General features: G+C 40.5%; 1 protein-coding gene and 1 long non-coding RNA gene across 2 annotated transcripts in view; both read right to left on the reverse strand.

The window, feature by feature from the left end:
* Nucleotides 1-450: 450 nt before the first annotated feature.
* Nucleotides 451-3,871, reverse strand: LOC113950614 (ATP-dependent DNA helicase PIF1-like). Its single transcript, XM_027650592.1, has 4 exons — nt 3,786-3,871; nt 3,103-3,248; nt 1,916-2,107; nt 451-1,580 (listed from the first exon to the last, which is right to left on the reverse strand). Exons 1-4 carry the CDS (start codon nt 3,868-3,870, stop codon nt 1,524-1,526), a joined length of 480 nt encoding a protein of 159 aa, XP_027506393.1. The 5' UTR covers nt 3,871; the 3' UTR covers nt 451-1,523.
* Nucleotides 3,872-4,044: 173 nt separating this feature from the next.
* LOC113950690 overlaps nt 4,045-20,946 on the reverse strand; it is a 24,236-nt gene continuing 7,334 nt past the window's right edge. The window contains exons 3-4 of the long non-coding RNA XR_003528851.1: nt 8,860-8,867; nt 4,045-4,270 (exon numbers count right to left, since the gene is read on the reverse strand). This is a non-coding gene — a long non-coding RNA (uncharacterized LOC113950690). The remainder of the gene's footprint in view (nt 4,271-8,859; nt 8,868-20,946) is intronic.

The raw sequence follows: 20,946 nt of genomic DNA on the forward strand, positions 1-20,946 counted from the left end.
ACTCCACCTAGGTACTGGCACTGGCAGCTGGGGGGGACAGCCTGCAACAGAGTCAGGCCCTCACCCAGCTCTAGTGGAAGCTCTGGAAGCTGCAGGCCAAACAATCACACCTCAGTGCTCATCCGCACCAGAAATGATGCTTTAGTGTGCCAGCACCCTCCTTGCCAGGTGTGTGGGCAGGGAGAAGTTAATCTTCAGTTTGTGCACACTTCTGTCTTTTACTATGACTCCCTCCAAAACTCTACCTTTCAAGCCCAGGAAAAAAGAAACCAACCCCCACTTAAAATATGCATTTTGAAATCCTGTTAAAACTGTTCTCTGCTATATTAACCACTGGCTAATCAACATCCTTTCCTGGCTTTAAGGAGAGCAGCTGCCAAGAAGTGACCTTCAACTCACTCCCACAGCAGAGGTTTTGTTAGAGGCATAACCCTGCAAGAGACGAGTTCTAGCTGAATGTTATGTCACGTTTTAAGATGTTAAACATTTTAAAATATACAAGTTACTTAAGCTTTAAACAAAGTGCTAAAATACAAAGACCAAAGCTTTTCCTTAATTAAGACAGTATATTAGTTCTGCTTATCTCTGCTTTTGCTGAAACAGGTGACATTACAGCTCACTTCACATGTCCATAGCCATTATTCCCTATTTCACACTAAAATTCCACCTTATTAGTCAGACAAGTTTTTTCCAGGAGCAACTTTCATTTGAGTAAGCCTCATATGTTTAAACAAGAGGAACTCTCACCAGTACCCATCTTCTCCCTAATGGAGTAACAGAACTTCACAATTCTTGTAGTTCCATAATTACAGGTATAAGATGTAGGAATTCCTCTTGTCTTTGAACAGTGCCAGTTCATCTCAGAGAGTTAAAAAAATAAAAATCACATCTTATGCAACAGACTAATAAAAACGCTACATATCAGCATAACAAGCAATATGTAACTGGCAGTTCTGCTTGTGGAGGAAGTTTTGCAAAGCCTCCTGGTGTCAAGCATCTGGAACACCTCAGCATGCTGTAAAGTAATAGCCCAGCTCCTTGCTTGCAGAAGAATCAAGTATGTATTCCAGATACTTAGCACTGCTTTCCCTTGTGTCAGCAGCTCCTGTGAACAGGTCCAATCCATCCAGACACCTTCCATCTCACAACAGTGGTATACTTGAAGAAAGGGACGCAAGTTTCAGTCTATATATGTGGAGGATTAAATGCAACTAGGCAGGCAGGATAGAACCACAGGAAGGACCCTCAGGAACATCCTTGTTCAGTCATTTTGTTTGCTGGAGTTGCATCTGTGACACAGAAGTGCTTACGTAGGTCTGTGGGCTCAGAAAGGGTCTACAGAAGCCTTCCAAATTCCAGAGGCACGAGACAGAGATACTTCTATATATCCAGAGTCAGCTGAATGAAGCAAACAGCTAAAAAAAGTCCTTTGACTTTACCTATGTTATCAAATATACTCAATAGCAAGATGACTGCATCTCAGGAGTCTGTGCTCACACTTCGCAGAAACCAGGAGAGTATTATCAGCTGCATTTCACATTCTCCTTCTCATCAGCATCTGAATAGGTGTGTAGTGAATCCTTTGGGGAGAAAGAAGAAATAATAAAAAAAATGGAACAGATTTCTTTTGTGCCCACTTCCCCTTCATTCCTTACTGCAAGAGGAAGACCAAAGAATCTCAACCTATCCTTTTGCCCACAGGGCCAGGTAGTTTTATACAATCCCAAAACTATTGTAGATATTTTACCACCAAGAGCTGCCCTGCCACATGCTCTCTCTGCAGTTTCATCTCTCCTGCCACTACAAGTTTTAATTTGAATGGTCTTGCTTAGGAAGAAAAAGAAGCATCTCAGTGCCAACATCTCTCATCTTGGTAGCACAAAGCAGGCTTTGCTAGCATGAGGTTTTTCTTTATCTGGGTTAAAAGCTGATAACGTCTTAACTGTCTGTAGAACTGCAGCACAGAAGGATCAGCTCTCACTACTTTTGGGTCAAAATCCAGAACACGGAGACCTGCAAGGCTACGGGCTCGGGAGAGGGCTACGTAAGCCTGCCCACTTTCAAAGACACGAGACAGGGAGATTTCCACACAGTCTAAAGACATGCCCTGCCAAAGACACAGAGAACTTTGTTACAGAACAAACAAAAACGAACACTGTGCTGTACCAACACTAACCTGTGAGTCTGTCAAAGGTACCGTTCTTGGTGTAAGGGCTTGATTTAAAAAAAAGAAAAAACAAAGAAATCTTTTGTTTTACTGTGTAACTGATTAAAAGATGAGAATCAGAAAGCAAAGGTAGTTTTCTACTGTCAGTAAATTGCTAGCAGATAGTAGAATCCACTAACTAACTCCAGAGAACCTCTTGTTGCACAAAACTCCATAAATCCCATCTAATCAACACAGCAGGGAAAGAAATCCTGCTGGTTTCACTCCTAGTAGTTAACTAGAACAGTCACCATTCTCAAGCAGTCCTCAGGTAGATCAGAGAGTCTGGGTTAGGCCTGTCTACAGGGCTGTCCTGGGCACAGCAGAATTTACAGCCTGCCCTGGTTTAAACAGTGGCACGGGAACAATAAACAGTGGCATGGGAACAAACTCACAGGTCTCCAAGACCAGTATTTATCAAAGTGTATGAAGTCTTCTGGAAGGGAAGGAACTTTGAGAAAGTTACACTGTTACATTGAAAAAAAACAAACACACACCACTAAAGAGCGAGCCCAGCCCAAAGAGCACAGCTGTGGCTCTGGCAGCTGCCTCAGTTATACTGTAAACCTCAGGGTCTCTAGTGCTGATGACTCTCAAGGAAACACTGCTCTCATCAGCCCACAGTGGTAAATAATGCTGCTTTATAGTCTAACACCAACTATGCAGATGGCAGCACCCCATGGAAACTTCAGCAGTGTATCTAGTCCATCTGTGACCCTATAGGCAGGCATCATGAGCAGAAGAGGTGCAGCTAAACACACATATTCTGGAGTTCCCCCTCCCCCAACAAGGGCCTTTCAGTTTTCCCTCCTGTTTTACCAGCAATGCAAGCTCACCCAGGAAATAAGGCTTGTGATGGTGTGAAAGTCTTTAGACAGCTGTACAAGGACACCCACCTGACTCTTGTGAATGGAAATGGCCCACGCCAATTTTAAAGGCAGCTGTTGGCGACTCAGGTGAACTCCTGATGGTCCTTTGAAGACCCATTTCTCCAATCTTATGACCTGTGTGACCCCACAGAGAAACCTCACCTGAGGCAGCCCTGTAGGAATGGGAGCAGGAGAGAAACAGGGATGTATTTCTGATACTCAAAAGCCAGGAAGTCAGCAGCCTAAGAATACTTTTTCTTCCCCCTTCCTAAACCAAACCTAAACCCGCAAACAGTAAATAGCATGTACTGAAATGATGTTTGGCACCTACTTAAGGCAGAAGAATTAAAGTCAGGTATTTTATCAGCTGAGATGCAGAGAAAAATACACATTGCAGGTAGCAGAACATTAATCTTTGAGAAAAAACAAACAAAAACTTGCTTGAACAAAACAGGAAATGCAAAGGAGCACCCACATCTAGACAACACAGAAAAGCAAACACAAGAGGCCCAGAGATAGCTACAGCTGATGCAGTGCATGACATCACAGCTGGTGAGAGCCCCAAGCCTGCAGAGATCTCCTCCCTGCTTTCCCTCAAATTATTCTTACCAGGCAGTAAACAAAGCTGAGAAGTCATCAGCCATCAATGAAAAAATCGTTTTGTTATTTTTCCCCTCTTCCTTCAGCAAGAGATCAAGAAGCTCACTTACCCTTCTGTTCACTTTCAAATCCTACAACAACGCCTCGTGCCCCGTTCACCAGCCCTTGAGACACATCCAGATTCTTTGCTAGCATCACCTACAGAGAAAAAGAAAAATCCTTCAGTGCACTGGGTTTGCAGCCTGTTCAGCCACCTGCAGCTAAACTTCTTTCCAGGAAGCACAAGCACATCAGGCTGATATGGCCACAACCTCCTATCCTGCCTATTGCAGGACAGAGCACCATCTCCAACTGAAATGATTTCACAGCCTTTCCTTCCTAGGATTCCTGTAAGGTACGCAAATGTCCTTATATAATAAGGAAAAACACCTCCTCGTGAGATGGTGAACAAACAGAATTTATTTTAAAATCGGCGCTGTGTTATCCTTTAACACCATGTGACTTCTTTGACCAATAAGATTACCTATGTCGGCGCATGCTCCCCTGGGCTCCTCTGCCCCGCACGTACCCTGTGCCTTGGACACGCCTCCCGCAACTCAACTGTTCCTGTTTGGCATTCCCTTAAAGCGTTAGAGCAGAACAATTAGCACAGCAGATTCATTTTATACAGTTTATGAAATGTATGTTCAGTTAGAATATCCAAGTTTACTAGATTTTGGACCAGATGCTGTATTTTCAAAGCACTATGGCTTGGAGGAGCTGGAGCATGAGGAATCTTTCTGTTCTGTTCCAGAGAGGCAATGTCACGTCCTGGAATATATTCCCTTCTCTGCCTCATAAGGACCTTTGCAGCAGGGAAAACATTTGTCTTAATGCTGTACCCCATCATGGCATGGATGAACATGCTATTTAGTCTAGATTGGTGTTTGCTGCCTTTTCTGGCAAGGTGGCTGCTTGACTTCGTTGAGGAAAAGCCATTATGTAAACCACTACTATTTGGTATTTCAAGGGAAGATAAGAAAGTTTTAATTGTTTGGGTAAGCACAGTGTTATTACTTTACAGCACTACACCTTAGCTGTTCTACACATACTAATGAAAAGTACAGAGGATATAGATATAATGTGACTTTTGAGCCTGTAGGAGCCTGTAGGCAGTCTGTGTTTGCCAGGAAGCACTGACAGCTCTGCTGACTGCATGCACTGCTGTGCACATGTGCAGTGTACAGAGGAATAGTCTTCTATGTACTTATTTTGCTTATTGCCTTCTGATGTCCTGCTGTCCTGCAGTGGTGCCTCTCAGTAACAGGCTGATTCCTGCCAGCCTAGAGTTCAACTGGAAGTATAGGCATACACACACAAGGTTTATTTTTAATAGACTTTACTGAGTATATTTGTCCACTTCATCTCTTATTACAGCAACAATTTTAATTCTTGTAAAAAATCCAGTCTGGCAGTTCCAGAGACATTTTCTGTCTGTCCAATAGGCTGTAATTACAGAGCTACCCCAATTTAGACCACCTGAACTGTGCAAGCCCCCTTTGATGGGGCTGTGAATCCGAGTAAGGCAGTTTCTATCATTCATTACTCCGATTTATTATTTTGAAGGAGTGGATTTTGCCTACCACATTCTTCACATTAAATAATGTTCAGCGTTGTTAATTCCAGTGAATGTTTTCACAGCACATGGAAACATTACACAATACCTGACTAAGGAATGACAGCAACTGAGACTTAATTATTTCATAAGACACGATGACTTAACATCATTGTCTTGTTTTCAAACCAGAGAACTGACTGAAGCAACTCCTGACTGGACACAAATTTCACTCCTACCAGTCTACCTGGTCAGTGTAAATAGTCAGAAATTAGTGGGCACAGCTGAAGGTTAAACCCTTGCTCTCCCGCCACCATAGGCTCTGCAGTGTGCCTTGTGGAGGCCACCCCAAATCTCCCCACTGCCCAGTGTGAGAAGAGGCATGAAGCAGGACAGTTCTTAACCCACGTTGTGCAGGGCAGCTCTCTTCCACTTTCTCAGGATATATTTTTAAACAGCGCCTTTTGCCAAAACTGTCATTTGATGGTGATTTTTTTCCCCAGTGAACTAGCTTAATGCAGATGAAAGCAAACTGTCCTTCAAAGCTGTCTACTTTGGTGGGTATTAGGTTATATTCTCTTTCAGTGAGGTACAAACACTTGAGTTTAATGTCTTAAGGTATCTGGGTTTGTCTTCTGGATCTGCACTGACTTCTTCCTCTTGCACAGCACAGATTCTGCTGGGCTTTCCAACTCTGCTTCTGCTGAGAAGTTAAGCTGCCTAACCACAAACTGCAGAAATTTTTACCTACAGACCCACCACTCTATTGAAGAAATCTCACTGGAAAAGCAGGTCTATGTAGGTTTCTGTGTTGTCCTTCCTTCTAAATCAATTCCTGTCCATATCCTGGGGTTCAAGAATCCATTTGTTACCCTTATTGCAGTGGGCAATATCTGCTTCCAAACACTTCTCATCCAACAGACCTTACAATATCATCTATTTTATTAATTCATTCTTCCAATTATACAGGATGCTTAATGTCCATATCACGAGACAGTAACTTTTCCCCTCTGAACCAGATGCATTCTGGCTCAAAACTGTCCTATTCCTAAGTTATCAATTCTATCAATTAGTTATTTTCTAGTGAAGTAACTATTTTCTTCTTTTTTTTTCCCCCCCCCCAAACGCTGTAATGTTGGTTTGACTGCTTCAGAGATCTCTGTGGTCTCCATGGTCACTGTTTCATTCCAGCTAACTGACACCAGAACAAATTAACACAACTGGTGCCATATAGACCATAAAGTAGTCCTTGCTTTCTCTAGCATTTTGTCACTCCAAAATTTGTCAAGCTTTGGCCAAAGTTTCAGAGTTCTGGGATTTTATTTTACTCTGGAAGAAAATTAAGCCATTTTGGAGGATTATTTTCTTTATGTCGTGGAATAATTTGCACCAGAAACTTGAACTGCAAGACTGGCAACTGACCAAAGTGTATGAAGAGGCTGGTCCAGGTAGCTGGCCTGTAATACCAAGTCTTGTTCTAGTTCTCCAGAAAGCACACAAATTGGTCTGCAATATTTTACTTTAGCTGAATTCCCTTCCATGCCCTGCTCTGACAGCTATTTTAAAAGGAGCCTTGCTGTGATGGTGTCAGATTTTCAGTACCACACCCCCCATACCCATATTTCAATTATCATGTTCCGTGGGACATCAGCAGCGAACAAGTTTAAGCAGCTTTTCCCAGCCCAGTTCTGTGGGTGCACACAGGCACAGACAGTGATGACATCTCATTCATTCACACTGTTGTTGTGTGCGACAAGAAACAAAGCTCAAGGGGACTCAACATGGGAAGTGAATGTTTCAAATGGAATCTGTACCTCTCAGAAAACCTGAAAACTCTTGATATAAAAACAGCTCTGACAGAGCAGAGCCATATTGCTATTATATTCAGTGTTAAAATCTGACTGCTACTGGCACATTATGATTTACCATTTAAATCGACTGTTCTCGGAAACCTCTTCCTTTCTCATCTGTCTCACTTTTTCACTGAATTGCACTCCTTTCCATTGTCAAAATGCTTTTGGAACACATTCTTCTAAACAACAGGATGAGGGGATGCTCAAGCTGTGTCTGATACCAAGTTTCTTCCTGCAGTAATTGTACTCATATTAACTTGTTCTTATTTGCAAAATATATCAATTTCTGATCCAGTCTGATGTCCTCATCATAAATTAAGTCTGACTTTTAAAGTGACATCTTTTATCACAGAACACTTTGTACATGGTACACGCAGTGTTCCCTTTGAAATGAAAAGGAACATGATTAAAAAGATGACAATTATTTTCCATTGCAACACTTTAGAGTCACAGGCAAAAGTTTACATTCGCAAATAAACCTTCAGTGCCCACCTTCCCTTCTCTGAGCTAGCTTTCATTTTCCTTCTTATACCATGATCACAGACTCTCAGGATGTAAACTCACATGGTTGTTCAATAGGAAAAGACAGTGATGTGTCCTGGTGCACAGGGACTCAGTCTGAAATCCCAAAGCACCAGCAGAGCTCTTGCAAGTAGCTCTTCTCAGATCTAGACCAGAAGTTTTTGGCTGAAAATTGCAGTATTCAGTCCCAAGTTTTTCATTCTCAGTTTCTATTATTTTGATCAAAAAAAGAAGCAGGCAATTCTGAAGTCCCAACCAACATATATTCTTTGTATCCCTATAAAGAATATGAAGTCATTTTGCGTTAGAGTTGTTGGGAAGATAAAAGATAAGCACAGATTAAGTCACAGCCTAAAAAAGCACTGCCAAGTGCTGCCTAGGCTCTGGCTACTCGCTGAATTTCACCTTGTTACGGTATCACCTGAGCAATGATAAGTAGTATACAATAGAATTACAGTGAAAGTCAGTCTCTAATTCACTGCAGAAGGCTCAATATTAGAGAAGGAATTAGCTCTCCTTTGATTTAAGGAGACCAAATGCAATTCTTAACTTCCAAGGACCTACTTTAAAATATGTACCCATATGTATTTGCAAGCCCAAGTCATGGCCCTCCTTCAAATCCTTCCTGAAATTCCCATCCGACAACCACCCCTGAACCTCCACCCAACCAGAAAACCACCCTGGCTAAGCAGCAACCTGTCCTGACAGAAGCAATGCTCCTGCTATCCCCTTTAGCCCCATTTGCCTTAGATCATGGGGTCTTCAGGCACAGGGGATGTTTTCTGTTACGTATTTACAGCCACTCACAGTGACCAACTCAATGACTGCAGTTCCTCTGCATCATCCATCTGAACATTTTTGTTTTCTTTTCCCTTTCGTTTTCAGCTTGTTGTTTGTTAGATCCATTATACAAAATGCATCAAATAAACCCCAAAACAATGCTCCCTTCCGTGCATGACTTTGTTTCCTTATTTAAATGGCTCACTGTTCTTCATAGGAATAGCATTTCTTGTAAGAGAAAGGAGGAGGGTGAAATCCGCATTTACACCTCCATTCCAGAGGGACTCTGTACTCCTTTACCAACTGTTTGCTAATGTCCTCATAGCAGCCTCTCTGTCAGACATGTTATCTGGCCTAAGGAGACAATGGAGTAATATGTGTCTGCTCTGGTCATCACCACATGTGACCAATTCCTATCACTCGCAGATCACTCACTGTCCTCCCTCCACCCATCTCCTCCCCAGGAGCAGAGCCCCTGCAGGCAATCAGGACCACAGATGGGCAGCAGTGATGTGAACAAATCCTTCTTTCCAGCACTCGTTCCCCTGAGCTTTACTGCTCTCTCTGGCACCCTTTGGAAGTAGCAGATTGATCTGTAAGAACTGAACCAACACCTCAAGGAACACAGTCCACATCCAAACCTATTTATGATTAGTTATTAGAAGAACCATCTACCCTTTTCTACATGCTGCATCCCTGTCAACAGTGAAAGGTGAGTCACCATTGACCCTTCCAGCCACAGGGATTACCTGTTCCATTGCATATTGAGGGGAATCATAACTTTCTAGGTTCAGATATTAATTTGTCACCATGCTCTCCAGTAGACTCCCAATACTGCAGACTTGGACTAGTTTTTGTCCATCTTTGTGCAATTTTTACAAGTTCTTAGAAAAAGGACTAAGTTAAGAAAGATACACTCATTGGAAAGTCCTCCTATAAAAGAGAAATGAATATATGAGCAAGTCCACAGAAAATAACACTGGCAATTGTAATAACTGTGCAATCATCAGCTCTGAGGCTGGTAACCACTCTCCAATAAGCAAAGCAAACGTGATGTTTGATTGCATTAACAAAAATAATAGAATTTAAAGCCACAAATAACTGGATTTAAAAAAAAAATTGCATAGATTTCTGAGAAACTGTGTCAAACAGTTCAATTATTTTCTTGTGACTAATAAAAGTAATACAGAAAGGAACGAGAGGTAGAACACTCTGTCATAATTCCATGGGGGTGAGAGAAAGGAAGTACTTAGCTAATTTAATAATGCAGTTCTAAAATGTCTGGGTCTGCAAAGGGATTACCAGGCTCATAGTGACAGGAAAGCAAGAAATTAGTAGGACATTTGAAAGGGGGGAGGGAGCGACATCTTCCTTCCACAGAAATGTGGTAACAAACCTTCTGGAGGTAAGAAACAGCAGCTAGCATTGATCTCAAAGCAAGGCTTTCAAAGCTGTTTCACTTACCAGGCTTGGAAACAAACTAGAAAAAAATCTCTTGATAAACTTTTTCCCTCTGATAGGTAAATAGAGGGTGATAGAGTGACTGTATCCAAAGAGATTGCTCCCCCATGGAACAGTCTTAATACATAAAGATATACTCGTGGATGCTGCAGGGCTTGTCCCAGGTCTCACAGTGTTATCAATATTTTCATAAATTATTGAGGTGATAGAATGGGGAGTATGCTATTAAATTCTCAGGGGAGAGGAAGCCTGGAAGGACTGTGGCCATACTGAATGACATGCCTAGAATTCAAAATGAAAAAATTGTCTCTGGCACTCAACCACAAGATACAAATTGTTCCTTAACTTAGGTAGGATAATCAACTGCTGAAATTTGGAAATCCTTTAAAGAAATAAAATTAAATTAATCTGAGGGTTGTGGATTACCAGCTGAAGATGGGCTGTGGAAAAGGTAAGTACGCTATTGGAAAAGTTTAATGGCAGGACAGTTAGCAAACTCTACCACGTAATCCTTCCTCTCAGTATCTTGCTCAGCATTAATAAGGTCTCAGCTAGAACACTATGCCCACATTTGTGCCATATGGGTACCAACTAATGAAAGGTTAGAGGAAAGCCAGAATGACCAAGGGTATAGGAAAACCGTTCCACAAAGACTGAACTACATTGGGGGTTTTTTTCATGCAAAGAAGACCCTGCTCTGCTGTGGATAGATCCAGAGGTAATAGATTTAAATCACAACAAAGCAGATCTATGCTGAATTCTAAAAAGATCTCCAAATGGAAAAATAAAATACTGAAACAGACTGCCAGGGGAACTGCAGTCTTCATCATTGCATGTCTTTAAGGCTGTTAGACAAACCCTGTAAGGAGCAGCACTGACAGAGCTGATCTGCCTTAGGACACAGGTTGTGAACAAATCAACATGCTCTCCTGATCCATTTGCCACAAACCTCTAATCCAGCAGGTTTGTTGTCTGGACACACATGCAGGCAATGAAAAGGGGAAAGCAGAACCATGCTTGCATCCTCCAAACTGTGAGCTCCAGTGGGTGCAGAAACACAGGGGCTCCAGGTCAGGGCTGCACCTCCTTCCCTCTCACAAGCTGTCACTTTGGCCAGGTCATACTCTACTCTCCACTCCCTTCTTCTTTTACAATAATCAGATTTCCTCTTTTGCTGATTAGGTAAGACAAATAAGAGGTAACTTTTTTCAGAAGATCCTGGCTGAGGTCATAACATGGTGGGTTGTCTTTTGGTTGCTGTCTCCATGTATTGTGAAATATAGATAACGCTTATGCCTAAGGACTAGGAATATTATCTACAGACACTGTGCAGCAGGTAAGGTTGCACCTCCTCTGAACACTGAGTATCATGTTCAATTTACGTCCTACCCAGGTTTTGTAGGTGATGGTCCCTCACTGGACCAGTGACAGGGCACATTGCCTTCCCCTGCTCTGCACCAGCATCATCTGAAAGACTGCAAAAATCCCAAAGAAACACCAGATCCCTGATCTGGAGTTTTTGTTTGTTGTGTTTTGGGTATTTTTGCAATATAACTAGAGCATAAACCAGCACTGATTTGGGATCAAACCATTCTCTCTCTCACTCTGTTCAAGTACCAATTGCTTCTCTGTGTATTTTGTTGCAGCTGCCCCCAAACCCTCCTTTTCAGTGATACTCAGCCTCCTCTCAGGCACTTGCTATAGGTCAAGGACTACTTTTTCTTCCGGGAGGTATGATTGCTCTTTACTCCAAATTCAGGGAAAGTGAAGAGACTGGCTGAAAGCTAAAACAAGAAAAGGATTATTAACAAAAATTTTCAAGAATTCACAGAATTTGACTATACTGACAAACAAACCAAACAGAAGAAGCACAAGCTCAGCCTATGATTTGAGCTACTTATGTCTGAAGCGCACGTGGGGCAAAAGAATTATTCTGTGCTGGCTGGTGTTGAAAGCAACTAAGAACTGCCTAAAATCTTATTCCAAGTCTAGTATAAATCACTAAGGCAATAGAGCAGCATACTAATCCTCTCTTTTACATGAATGTGGAACAACTCCTGGAAACAAAGTCAATGGTAGAGAGTTATCATGGGGATACGTGCTACCCTGTAGTGCAAACATGAGCTAAAAAGGGATGAGCATCACTTACAGTCCCGCCTTTGACAGATACTCCAGGTTCCCTCTCCCTGTGAACATGCTTTCCCATATTGAGTGGGTGATTATACACTATTTTCCTCTGAGGAAATTTTTAGTCTTTTTCTTTGGAGTACCTTAGGCTTTACTCTCTGCAGGCAGTGCCACAGCAGTGCTGACCTGGTTGTGGTTTGTGCCAAAGGAGATCTGGTGTGCCTGAAAAGGGCCTTTTTTAGGATCTGTCTAAACCAGCCTCAGTTTTGAAGCAGAGCAAAATAGAGTAGCTTTTTGTCTGTCCAAAATATGCATACAAATGATTATTCTGAGACACTGAACCTTTCCAAGTTCAGCGATTTCCAGGAGCCTAAGTGCAAACTCACAACATCCAAATCACAGTTTAAGCTTTTTTTTTTGTCTCTTTCTAGGAGTGAAAAATATCTGAACACATGTTCATAGCTGCAGTTCCACCACATCTATCTCAAATACAGACCGTCCTGGTTTTGATGTCAGCAAGTGCTCTGACACCAGCACACACTTGAATTCTGCCCCACCAGCTGAGACCCTTTCCCCACACCAGCATTCCCACCTATCCCTCACAGCTGCAGGAAACTTAAAACTTCAGTGCATGGCTATTGAGACAGCAATATACAATATACCTGAATGCAGCTGAATAAAGCAGCTCCTTGTGTATGTCCTGGCTTGACACTGCCTTGTGGTGGTATTTTTCTCTGTGAAATTGTTCCACCAGGCTCAACTGTGCATCACAAATCCCTGCTGCTTCAGCTACCAGAGGTTCTTCTCGATTTGCTGTCAGAAGCTCAAGCATTTGAAGCTAAGAGCTTCAGCTGCTGCCATAGCAAAACTCCAAATGTTGGGGAGCAAATATGACCAATAGCAGCAAAATTACATACTATTTGTGATTTGGCAGGCAAAGCAGTAATTCCAACCAAGCACAAGCACTCCTATTTTCTTTTATGGTCTAATCTACACATTCTTGGTTACAAGCCCTTCCTCCCTTCCACCAAACACAGAGGTATTTAACTTAGCAGTGCTGGTTCTAATGCTTCCTGTATTGTCTGCTCAAGGAGTGAAATTGTTTTATAAAACCAATATAAAGCTGAAGTGACTCCTTGAACTTACATCACAAGGATCACTGTGATCAGTATCTCTGGGTTTGATTTTCTTCATGATGAGGAAAATGATGGTTAATCTCACTTCAGAATTAAAGCATAGTAAAATTGCTGTAAGGGAACAACTCAATCCATCACTGCTACATATTCCAATGGTTTTGAAAGAGCATGGGACTGATTCTGATCTCATTTATACCAGCCATGATAACTAGGCTGCTTCTGCTTCAGCTGATAGGTTTGGTTTGATGCTCTGTCAATATGAATCCACAGTTACACCACTGACTTGTGTAGGATTATCCCTAATGCATACTTGTAACAAGATGAAACATAGGCATGGTAGATTTGTTTTATCCTCTGTGTGCATAATTCTGCATTTAAACCCACAGCATTAATTGTAAGAGTTAAAAAATATTATATATATGTCCTTTAAAGGTGATTCCTCTTTCTTATCATGATTTTGTAACATGAAGCTGCTTTACTTGCAATTGATCATTAATATACATGCAAGCAAACATTTTAACAGTTTCACACATCAGACCATGAATGCATATTATCTCAAGTATTTATTTATGAATAGCAGCATGGATTTAAAGAATGGACATAGGAAGTAGAGAATCATAATACTGAACATAAAAAGCTCTTTCAGAGGGGAATAATCTCTATGCTGCTTTGCTAACCTATGTCTATCCATCACTTTAAGGATGACTGAAATAAGCAGAAGATCTAGTTCATGGTAATAACAATTTTAATGGCACCAACTATCTAAAATTTCAGAAGTCATCAAAACTTTTGAAAATGGTAATACTTCATCTTTCTTTACTTTCCGTTATGTTGAAGAAGATTTCAGAAAGTGTCTTTACTCAACACAACATACCTACCCATAGGCTGAGGTACAGATTTTGGTCTGAGTGGGTAACTATGATCATCAGTTCTGCTTTGTGCTGTACCATACTTTTCCTTGACTGCATATTCCAGTGAGTTCCTTCAGTCTATTAAAGGTATTGCTACACCATAAGAATTAAAAAGCATCCTCCCTTTTTCAGACCAAGGTTCATCCAGCCCACACTGTCTTCCAATAATGGATAATCACAGTAAAGCACAAAATTAAGATGTTCTCCCAGTTTTGTCAGCAAACAGTTGAGGGACATCTTAAGCTGGATACCACCTTTAATTTGCCTCTTTACAGACCTAAGGACGAACTCATTTTTTAGTTATATATTACAGCTTTAGTATTAACATCATCATTATAATTGAAGCTTCTCTGTGAATTCTTGACCTGGAGTCAAGAGATGACCTGAGAATCAGATTAATTGTAGACACATTCACACAGCCCAGCTGTAGTTTAACAAGGCAAATGTCAGTCGTCTGCCTCTGTAGGCAATGGAACAGGAAAAGACAGATTCAGAATAATAAGTTTAACTTCTGTTACAAGTTCTGTTGTGGAATTAGCGTTTGTGGATTCCTCAGAGATAAATAGAAACAGTGTGCAAGAATCCCTTTCTGAAGAAGTCTCTTTTCCATCATACTCTGTTCCAAAAGAAAACAAAATAACCCTCCGTTTTTTAAAAAATGTCTGATACTTTCAAACCAGCTTCATGATCTTTTCCTGATTGTATGGGTCTGACAAGTCAAGCTTTCATGATTTATTCTGCTTGCACATGATCTGTCTCAGTCTTTATTTTCTCTCATTCTGTTTTTTCTTCTTCTTGGAACAACTGATAAACTGTAAGAGTATGCAGCAACTGCCTGTAAATAAAATCTTTTATCTCTCCCCTGTAAAATACTCTGGGGAGAAGGATTATATCCTTCCACGGCAATGTTATAAAGAATATTCCCGGAGCTTAAGGATACTGATTTATAACCAAGGGAACTCCCCCTAAAACATAATACAAAGTATAATGCACAAAGCACATTGTGGCAATATATTTATCTTCAGTGGCTTGTATGTAGTGCTGCACCAAAACTTTAAGTCAGAAATCAAAGAGTCAGCTAGAAAGTTTATGAGAAGTAGCTTAATTTTCTAACAAAAATGCTATGAAACGCACTCCCCAGAAAATCTCAAGAAAATCCTGGAAGTAACTGGGACTCTTTGTGAAACAAGAACTTTCAAAAAATTTTAGAGTTTCAAGAAGGTCTTTTTTCTTTCTTCCTTTTTCTCAAAGACATACTACATATACACAAAGACATGAGAATACCCTATTGGGAAGCCTACCCTGTCAAAGCCTCGTCACCTGTGCAATAGCTTCTTGTCATGAATCACTTGACACCTTATACAACTAAAAAAAATTGTGGAATTTCAACCACTGGAAAAAAAAATCATTTAATCTCAAACTGGGAAGAGGAAAGAGGAGAAGGTAACAAAAGAAATCATCCCAAATTTTTCTCATAGGTCATCGTTAAAGTAGCAAGTGTAGAGAAAACTTGTGTAACTAATAGAGGTACATCCAACTCTGGGATCCCCTGCACATGAAGGACAATGATCTGTTGAAGCAAGTCCAGAAGAGGCCATCAAGATGATTAGAGGGATGGAGCACCTCTCCTACGAGGACAGGCTGAGAGAATTGGGATTGTTCAGCCTGGAAAAGAGAAGGCCCCAGGGTGATCTAACTGCAGCTTTCCAGCACCTGAAGGGAGCTACAAGAAAGATGGAGAGAGACTTTTGACAAGGGCCTGGAGTGACAGGGCAAGGTGAAAGGCTTCAAACTGACAGAGGGCAGGTTTAGATCAGATATTAGGAAAAAAATCTTTACTGTGAGGATGGTGAGGCCCTGGCACAGGTTGCCCAGAGAAGCTGTGGCTGCCATATCCCTGAAAGTGTTCATGACCAGGTTGGATAGGGCTCTGAACAACCTGGTCCACTGGAAGGTGTCCCTGGCCATGACAGGGGGCTTGGAAATAGATGAAATTTAAGGTCCCTTCCAGCTCAAAAGATGATTTGATGATCTTTCTTCTGGTTCTGTCTTATAAAGTTCCAGAGAAGATAATGTGTCTTCTCTCCAGATGGGTCTTGTCACAACAGCTTTCTGAGAGTAAGTGGTGGACACACGAAGGGTGATGAAGGCAATTTGCCTCAGGAATAGTACTGGAGGTAGGCAGAAGAATTACCAACTCCAGAAAAATGGGTTTTGTTTCTTTCACTCTTCTATCACATGTTTCTTTCTCAGCCCGGCCAACAAGAATTTCACAACATCAGTGAAACATATCCTGCTTTTCTAGTGTAGGTATCCCATCAGTTTATCTACAGTTATAAAATGCCATTCCCAACAGTCCTGGAAGGTCATAAATCACAATTCTAATATTCTCACATTCACATCTGACTAATGTTCTGTGCACTGAGATAGTTATTCCATGCTCATGAGTAGATGGCAGAGAACAGACCCTTTTCATGCTATTGTAAAACCTGGAGGAGCTGAAATGTATTCATTGCAGTCCATCATGGCTGCACTCCTCTAGAATTAAACCAGACCTGCCTTACTAAAAGAAAATACACTTATGGTGCACAGGTAGAATCTTTCACCCAGGTGCTATAGGAGAGAGACCAAAAGGGGCATTCCTGAGACATATTCCATCCTCACCTGGATTCACAAATTGATCCCTGAAGTTAAACCCCCTAAAACCACCAGCTTATTATGATTCATATATTAAGCAATTCAGCACTGTTTTTATACACAACAGCGTATAGCTTCACATATTTTACAAGACCCTCTGTCGAGAAAGGGTGTAGAATGAACTCCAACACCAAATTCTTTAAACTCCCCACACTTTATCTTTGACATGAGATTGACAGTAAACAGAGAAAAGAAGTTGCTAAGAGATGATTTTCTCAGCTATTTAACTGGAAAATGTTTGGTACCCCAGGGCTAACTTCATACTAGTGACAGACTCTTTTTCCTCCAAAACTGCAGCCCTGTGGAATGTTTCTGTGTTATAAAATATGAATGCAGGTAAAAAAATTTGCTACCAAACCTTTTTGGGAAAAATGATAGTAGAACGGTAACACTGATGTGTCTGATTTTAACTTCTTGATTTTCATGTCTTTAACTTCGCTGGCACTCCTTGTCCTGGACATGTAAGCTACTCCATACTTTCTGAAATTTTAGGCACTAAATCCTTAAAATTCTCACATTCTGAGAAAAGAAAGTGAAACAGAAAAGACTTCTAGTAATAAACCTTCAGCTAACTACAGTTATTTTTCTGGTACACTGTATCATTCACAACAAGAAGCCAAGTATGATGTTTTATAATACCTCCACACACCCTGCCATTCTGAGGCCAGTGAGAGCAAACACAGCTAACACAGGACCCTACAGCTACATAAAAGTCCTACAACTTCTTTGAGCTGTGTACAAAATTCACTTTAAATAACAATAGATTTGCTTGACTTCATTACCACTACCAAATGCTTTAGGAGTAGCCTATGGAACACTGTGATCATAAAAGAGTCTGGAAACCACTTCTCTGAAATCAGGTGTAATTTTTTTTTGTTACTGGGAAGTTTACAATTAGCTTCTCCAGTACCTAAATTATTTCCTGTATTGAACTCTAGTGTCCAATCTCTGGCCCAGAATACCAAAAAAATAGGTTCAGTGCTGCAATGAGATAGACAATCAGTCCTGCAACTGGGAGAAATTTTCTCTGTACTAGTAGAAAAATACTGAGTCCATCAACTAGTTCCTAGTTCCTCCAGTTGTCACTTACTGAAGAAGATGTCTAAGGACACAAAAAAAGCTGTGAAGAAAATTTGGCCCCATCTCTGTCACAAGTAAGATCTTGGAAAAGAGAAGACCACTGAGAAACATTTCTAGTCTGTGGAGATATTTTGTTTCTTAAAAATATTTCTCTCTCACTTACTTGACATTGCATTCATCTAAACTATTTTATGATGTCTCTTTCTTCTGTCCCCTTTATTATACATCATACATGTGTACGGGACTGTTCAGTCTTATCAAAGGTAAGAGGTTTCTTTTCTCCACCCTCCCAGAGAGCAGGAATCCTGGCTGTGCTAAGGACAGAAAACAGTAAATCAAACCCAAGCAAAATCTTTATGGAAATGAGAAACAATTGTGCTGCGTAAGAGAATCCAGTAAAAGATAAAACATGAAGAGCAAGGTTTTCTTAAAATCTTCACTTATGTTGATACAATATTTCACATATTGAACATAAGTTAAATGACAGAATCCTACTGTAGAGCTAGGAGGGCTCAAATCATTCCATATCAAAAGTATTGAACTCCAACAAATTCTGAAAAACATCCCAATTTTAACTGTAAAAGATAAGTACGAATGTATTTTAATGATTAACAGAACCCGTTTTCCTTTACTTCCATAATTTTCTTGTGCTCACTTTCTTAAGCATGTGTGTCAAACATTTAGGTTGTCAGATTATATGATAATAAATGGCATGCAATAACTGCACAGTACTCGAATTTCATCAAAACTTGGCCAACACAACTAAAAACAGCTAAACAAAGGAAACATCCAGGGACAGATTGTAAGCAGAAGCTACTTGCTATAACCTTTGAAAACAATAGTGCACTACTAATTTATACCAGATGAGAATCCACAGGGAAGGAGCAATAGTGGTGGGAATTAAAATATATAACAAGTAACAAAACTGATGTAAGGTTTTGTGTATCCTCATGGAATCCTTCAGAAAACATGAGAAGGTGCTGAGCTTCCTGTCTGTGTTTTCTCCGATTCAGTGCCTGGGAGAGATACACATATAAATCCATCAGTGTACCATAGTTACAGACACTGACACAGTTTTTTAAGACTGGACTGTGCTGGGGCTTTATTAGTAAAATATGAAGTATTGAAGCCAATGTGATATGAGAAGACCCAGAAGCTCATTGAATTTTTGTTTTGTTTATACCAACAGTGAAGTAGTAAAAATACTCCTGAGCTGCTTTTACCAGAGGTACTTTCAGCAGCCAGTGCAATGCAGCAGTTATCTGGGCTGCCTTCAGAGTATCAGTTGGAAACATAATACAAGTGCCTGTGAAAGTTTTTAGTGAGTATTTATGTCTATAAAATTAAAATTCATATTTCTGTGGATGTCCCAGAAACTGTGTTTCCAGTTATTTAATTTGCTAATGTCCTTTAGCAACGATCAACAGTTCTTGGATGCATTTCACAGCAGCATGGGAGCACTTTCTACGGGTTTTTCTTTTGGCTGAGAGGTGGCTACACCAGCTCACTGTGGCAAAGAAACTCTTCTTCCCTTCTCATGAACTACTCTACATGTTATTTATTTATTTATAGTGGTCATCTCCCGAAGCTTTATTTCCATCAGTGATATTGAGAACAGTACAGACAATACTATTGTCTTTATTTATACTCTACTACAAAATTCTTTATCTTTAAACTTCCAACCATCTTACTAAAAGTTAATGGCATTTGCAAATCCAGTTTCTGTAGGATAAATTTATGAAAGCATCACACCAAAAAAAAAAAAAAACTCTTTAAGAAACTAAACATAAATATTTTTGTGCTCTCCTAGATCAACAAAATAAAAAAATAAAAATATTTGAATAAGAATAGTGATTCTTAGATGGTAAGCACTAGAGGCTGTGAGATATGCACCTATCATGATCAGAATAAGTATTGAGAAAAGTGGTGATTACCTGGATGTTTTTAAAAACAATTGCAAAGCCACCTTAGGAAGTACTAATATGAACTGTGGATCAACATAGGATGTTTTTGCCTAATAACTATTTTGCCTCCCCTGTCTTTGTAAAATTTCAAGCTTTTATAATTGCATTATGAGAGAAACATGATAGATAAGTTAAAAAAATAAAAACTCCCATAATACTGGAATTTATAAGTGATGGAAAACAGAATTTATCCCAAAGTTCTCAGGTCTTTGAATTTAAACTTTGTAAAAATGTGTGGGTTTTTCAATTTTCCCTTGCAATTTATGTGTTAGAATTGTCTCAGGTGTTTTCAGATTGAGTTAAATGAAAAGCAAAAATATACAACAGATGAAAGGGATTGACATCAAAACCACCAGAGATCTTTCTATGCTGTGAGCGCAGAGCAATCACTCACAAGTTCCACTGAAGACCACTGAACGGTTCAGCCACAAAAATACAACCAAGCAGAAGAGATCAAAGCTAGTTTTCTCTGCCAAAATCCACTCCCTGTATGAGATACTCAGTAAATACAAAGTGCCCAGCAGTCCAAACGGACGAAGGAGCTGCAGCTGCCCCACACTTTTCACACAATTTCTGGAAGACAAAGTGAATTGTGGCTGGCTCCAGTCAGCAGGAAAAGCCTGGATTATAGGCCATTTCCTCTACAACCAAGATGAACACCAGCCTCTGGCACTTGGTCTGGCCGGACTCTGATGCTTGTAATTAATTAAACTAATTTGTTCACAGTAAGCCTCCAGCCCTGCACCAGTGAAATTGAGCAGGAAGTATGAGATGCCTTCTGTTTTCACAGGATAGGGCTCAGGTGAGACATTCCTTTCTAATGACAGAACCCATGTTTAGTTTCTTTTTTCCCCCCTTTCTTGTGAAAGATTCTTCTTTTTTTCTAAGACATCTTAGGGAAAAAAATCCCCAGTTTAAAGGACTATTTCACTTGTTCTTCAGAGCATCTTCTCAGAATGAGAAAAGCATAAGAGAGACTATAGGCAAAAGTAGCTTCACTAACTAAGGATAACAGTATTGACTTAGAATAGCAAGTGAATCAGGTACCAAGATGGAGGGTAAATGCTCAAAACCAGGAGGGAAGACACCAGCTGAAAGAAGGAAAGGAGGAGGAAAGGAGGAAGAAAGGAGGAGGAAAGGAGGAGG

This window comes from Corapipo altera, unplaced genomic scaffold (genome assembly GCF_003945725.1).
Source record: "Corapipo altera isolate COAL_440 unplaced genomic scaffold, ASM394572v1 54, whole genome shotgun sequence".
NCBI classification, from domain to species: Eukaryota; Metazoa; Chordata; class Aves; order Passeriformes; family Pipridae; genus Corapipo; species Corapipo altera.

What these genes read in the sequence shown, in the direction of transcription:
- LOC113950614 (XM_027650592.1), bottom strand. Translation starts at nt 3,870, where the DNA reads ATGCTAGCAAAGAATCTGGATGTGTCTCAAGGGCTGGTGAACGGGGCA. An exon ending in TTTCCATTCACAAGAGTCAG is followed by an intron (nt 2,108 to 3,102) that starts GTGGGTGTCCTT and finishes TGTCTTTGGCAG; the next exon opens with GGCATGTCTTTAGACTGTGT. An exon ending in GTTATCAGCTTTTAACCCAG is followed by an intron (nt 1,581 to 1,915) that starts ATAAAGAAAAAC and finishes TTCTCCCCAAAG; the next exon opens with GATTCACTACACACCTATTC.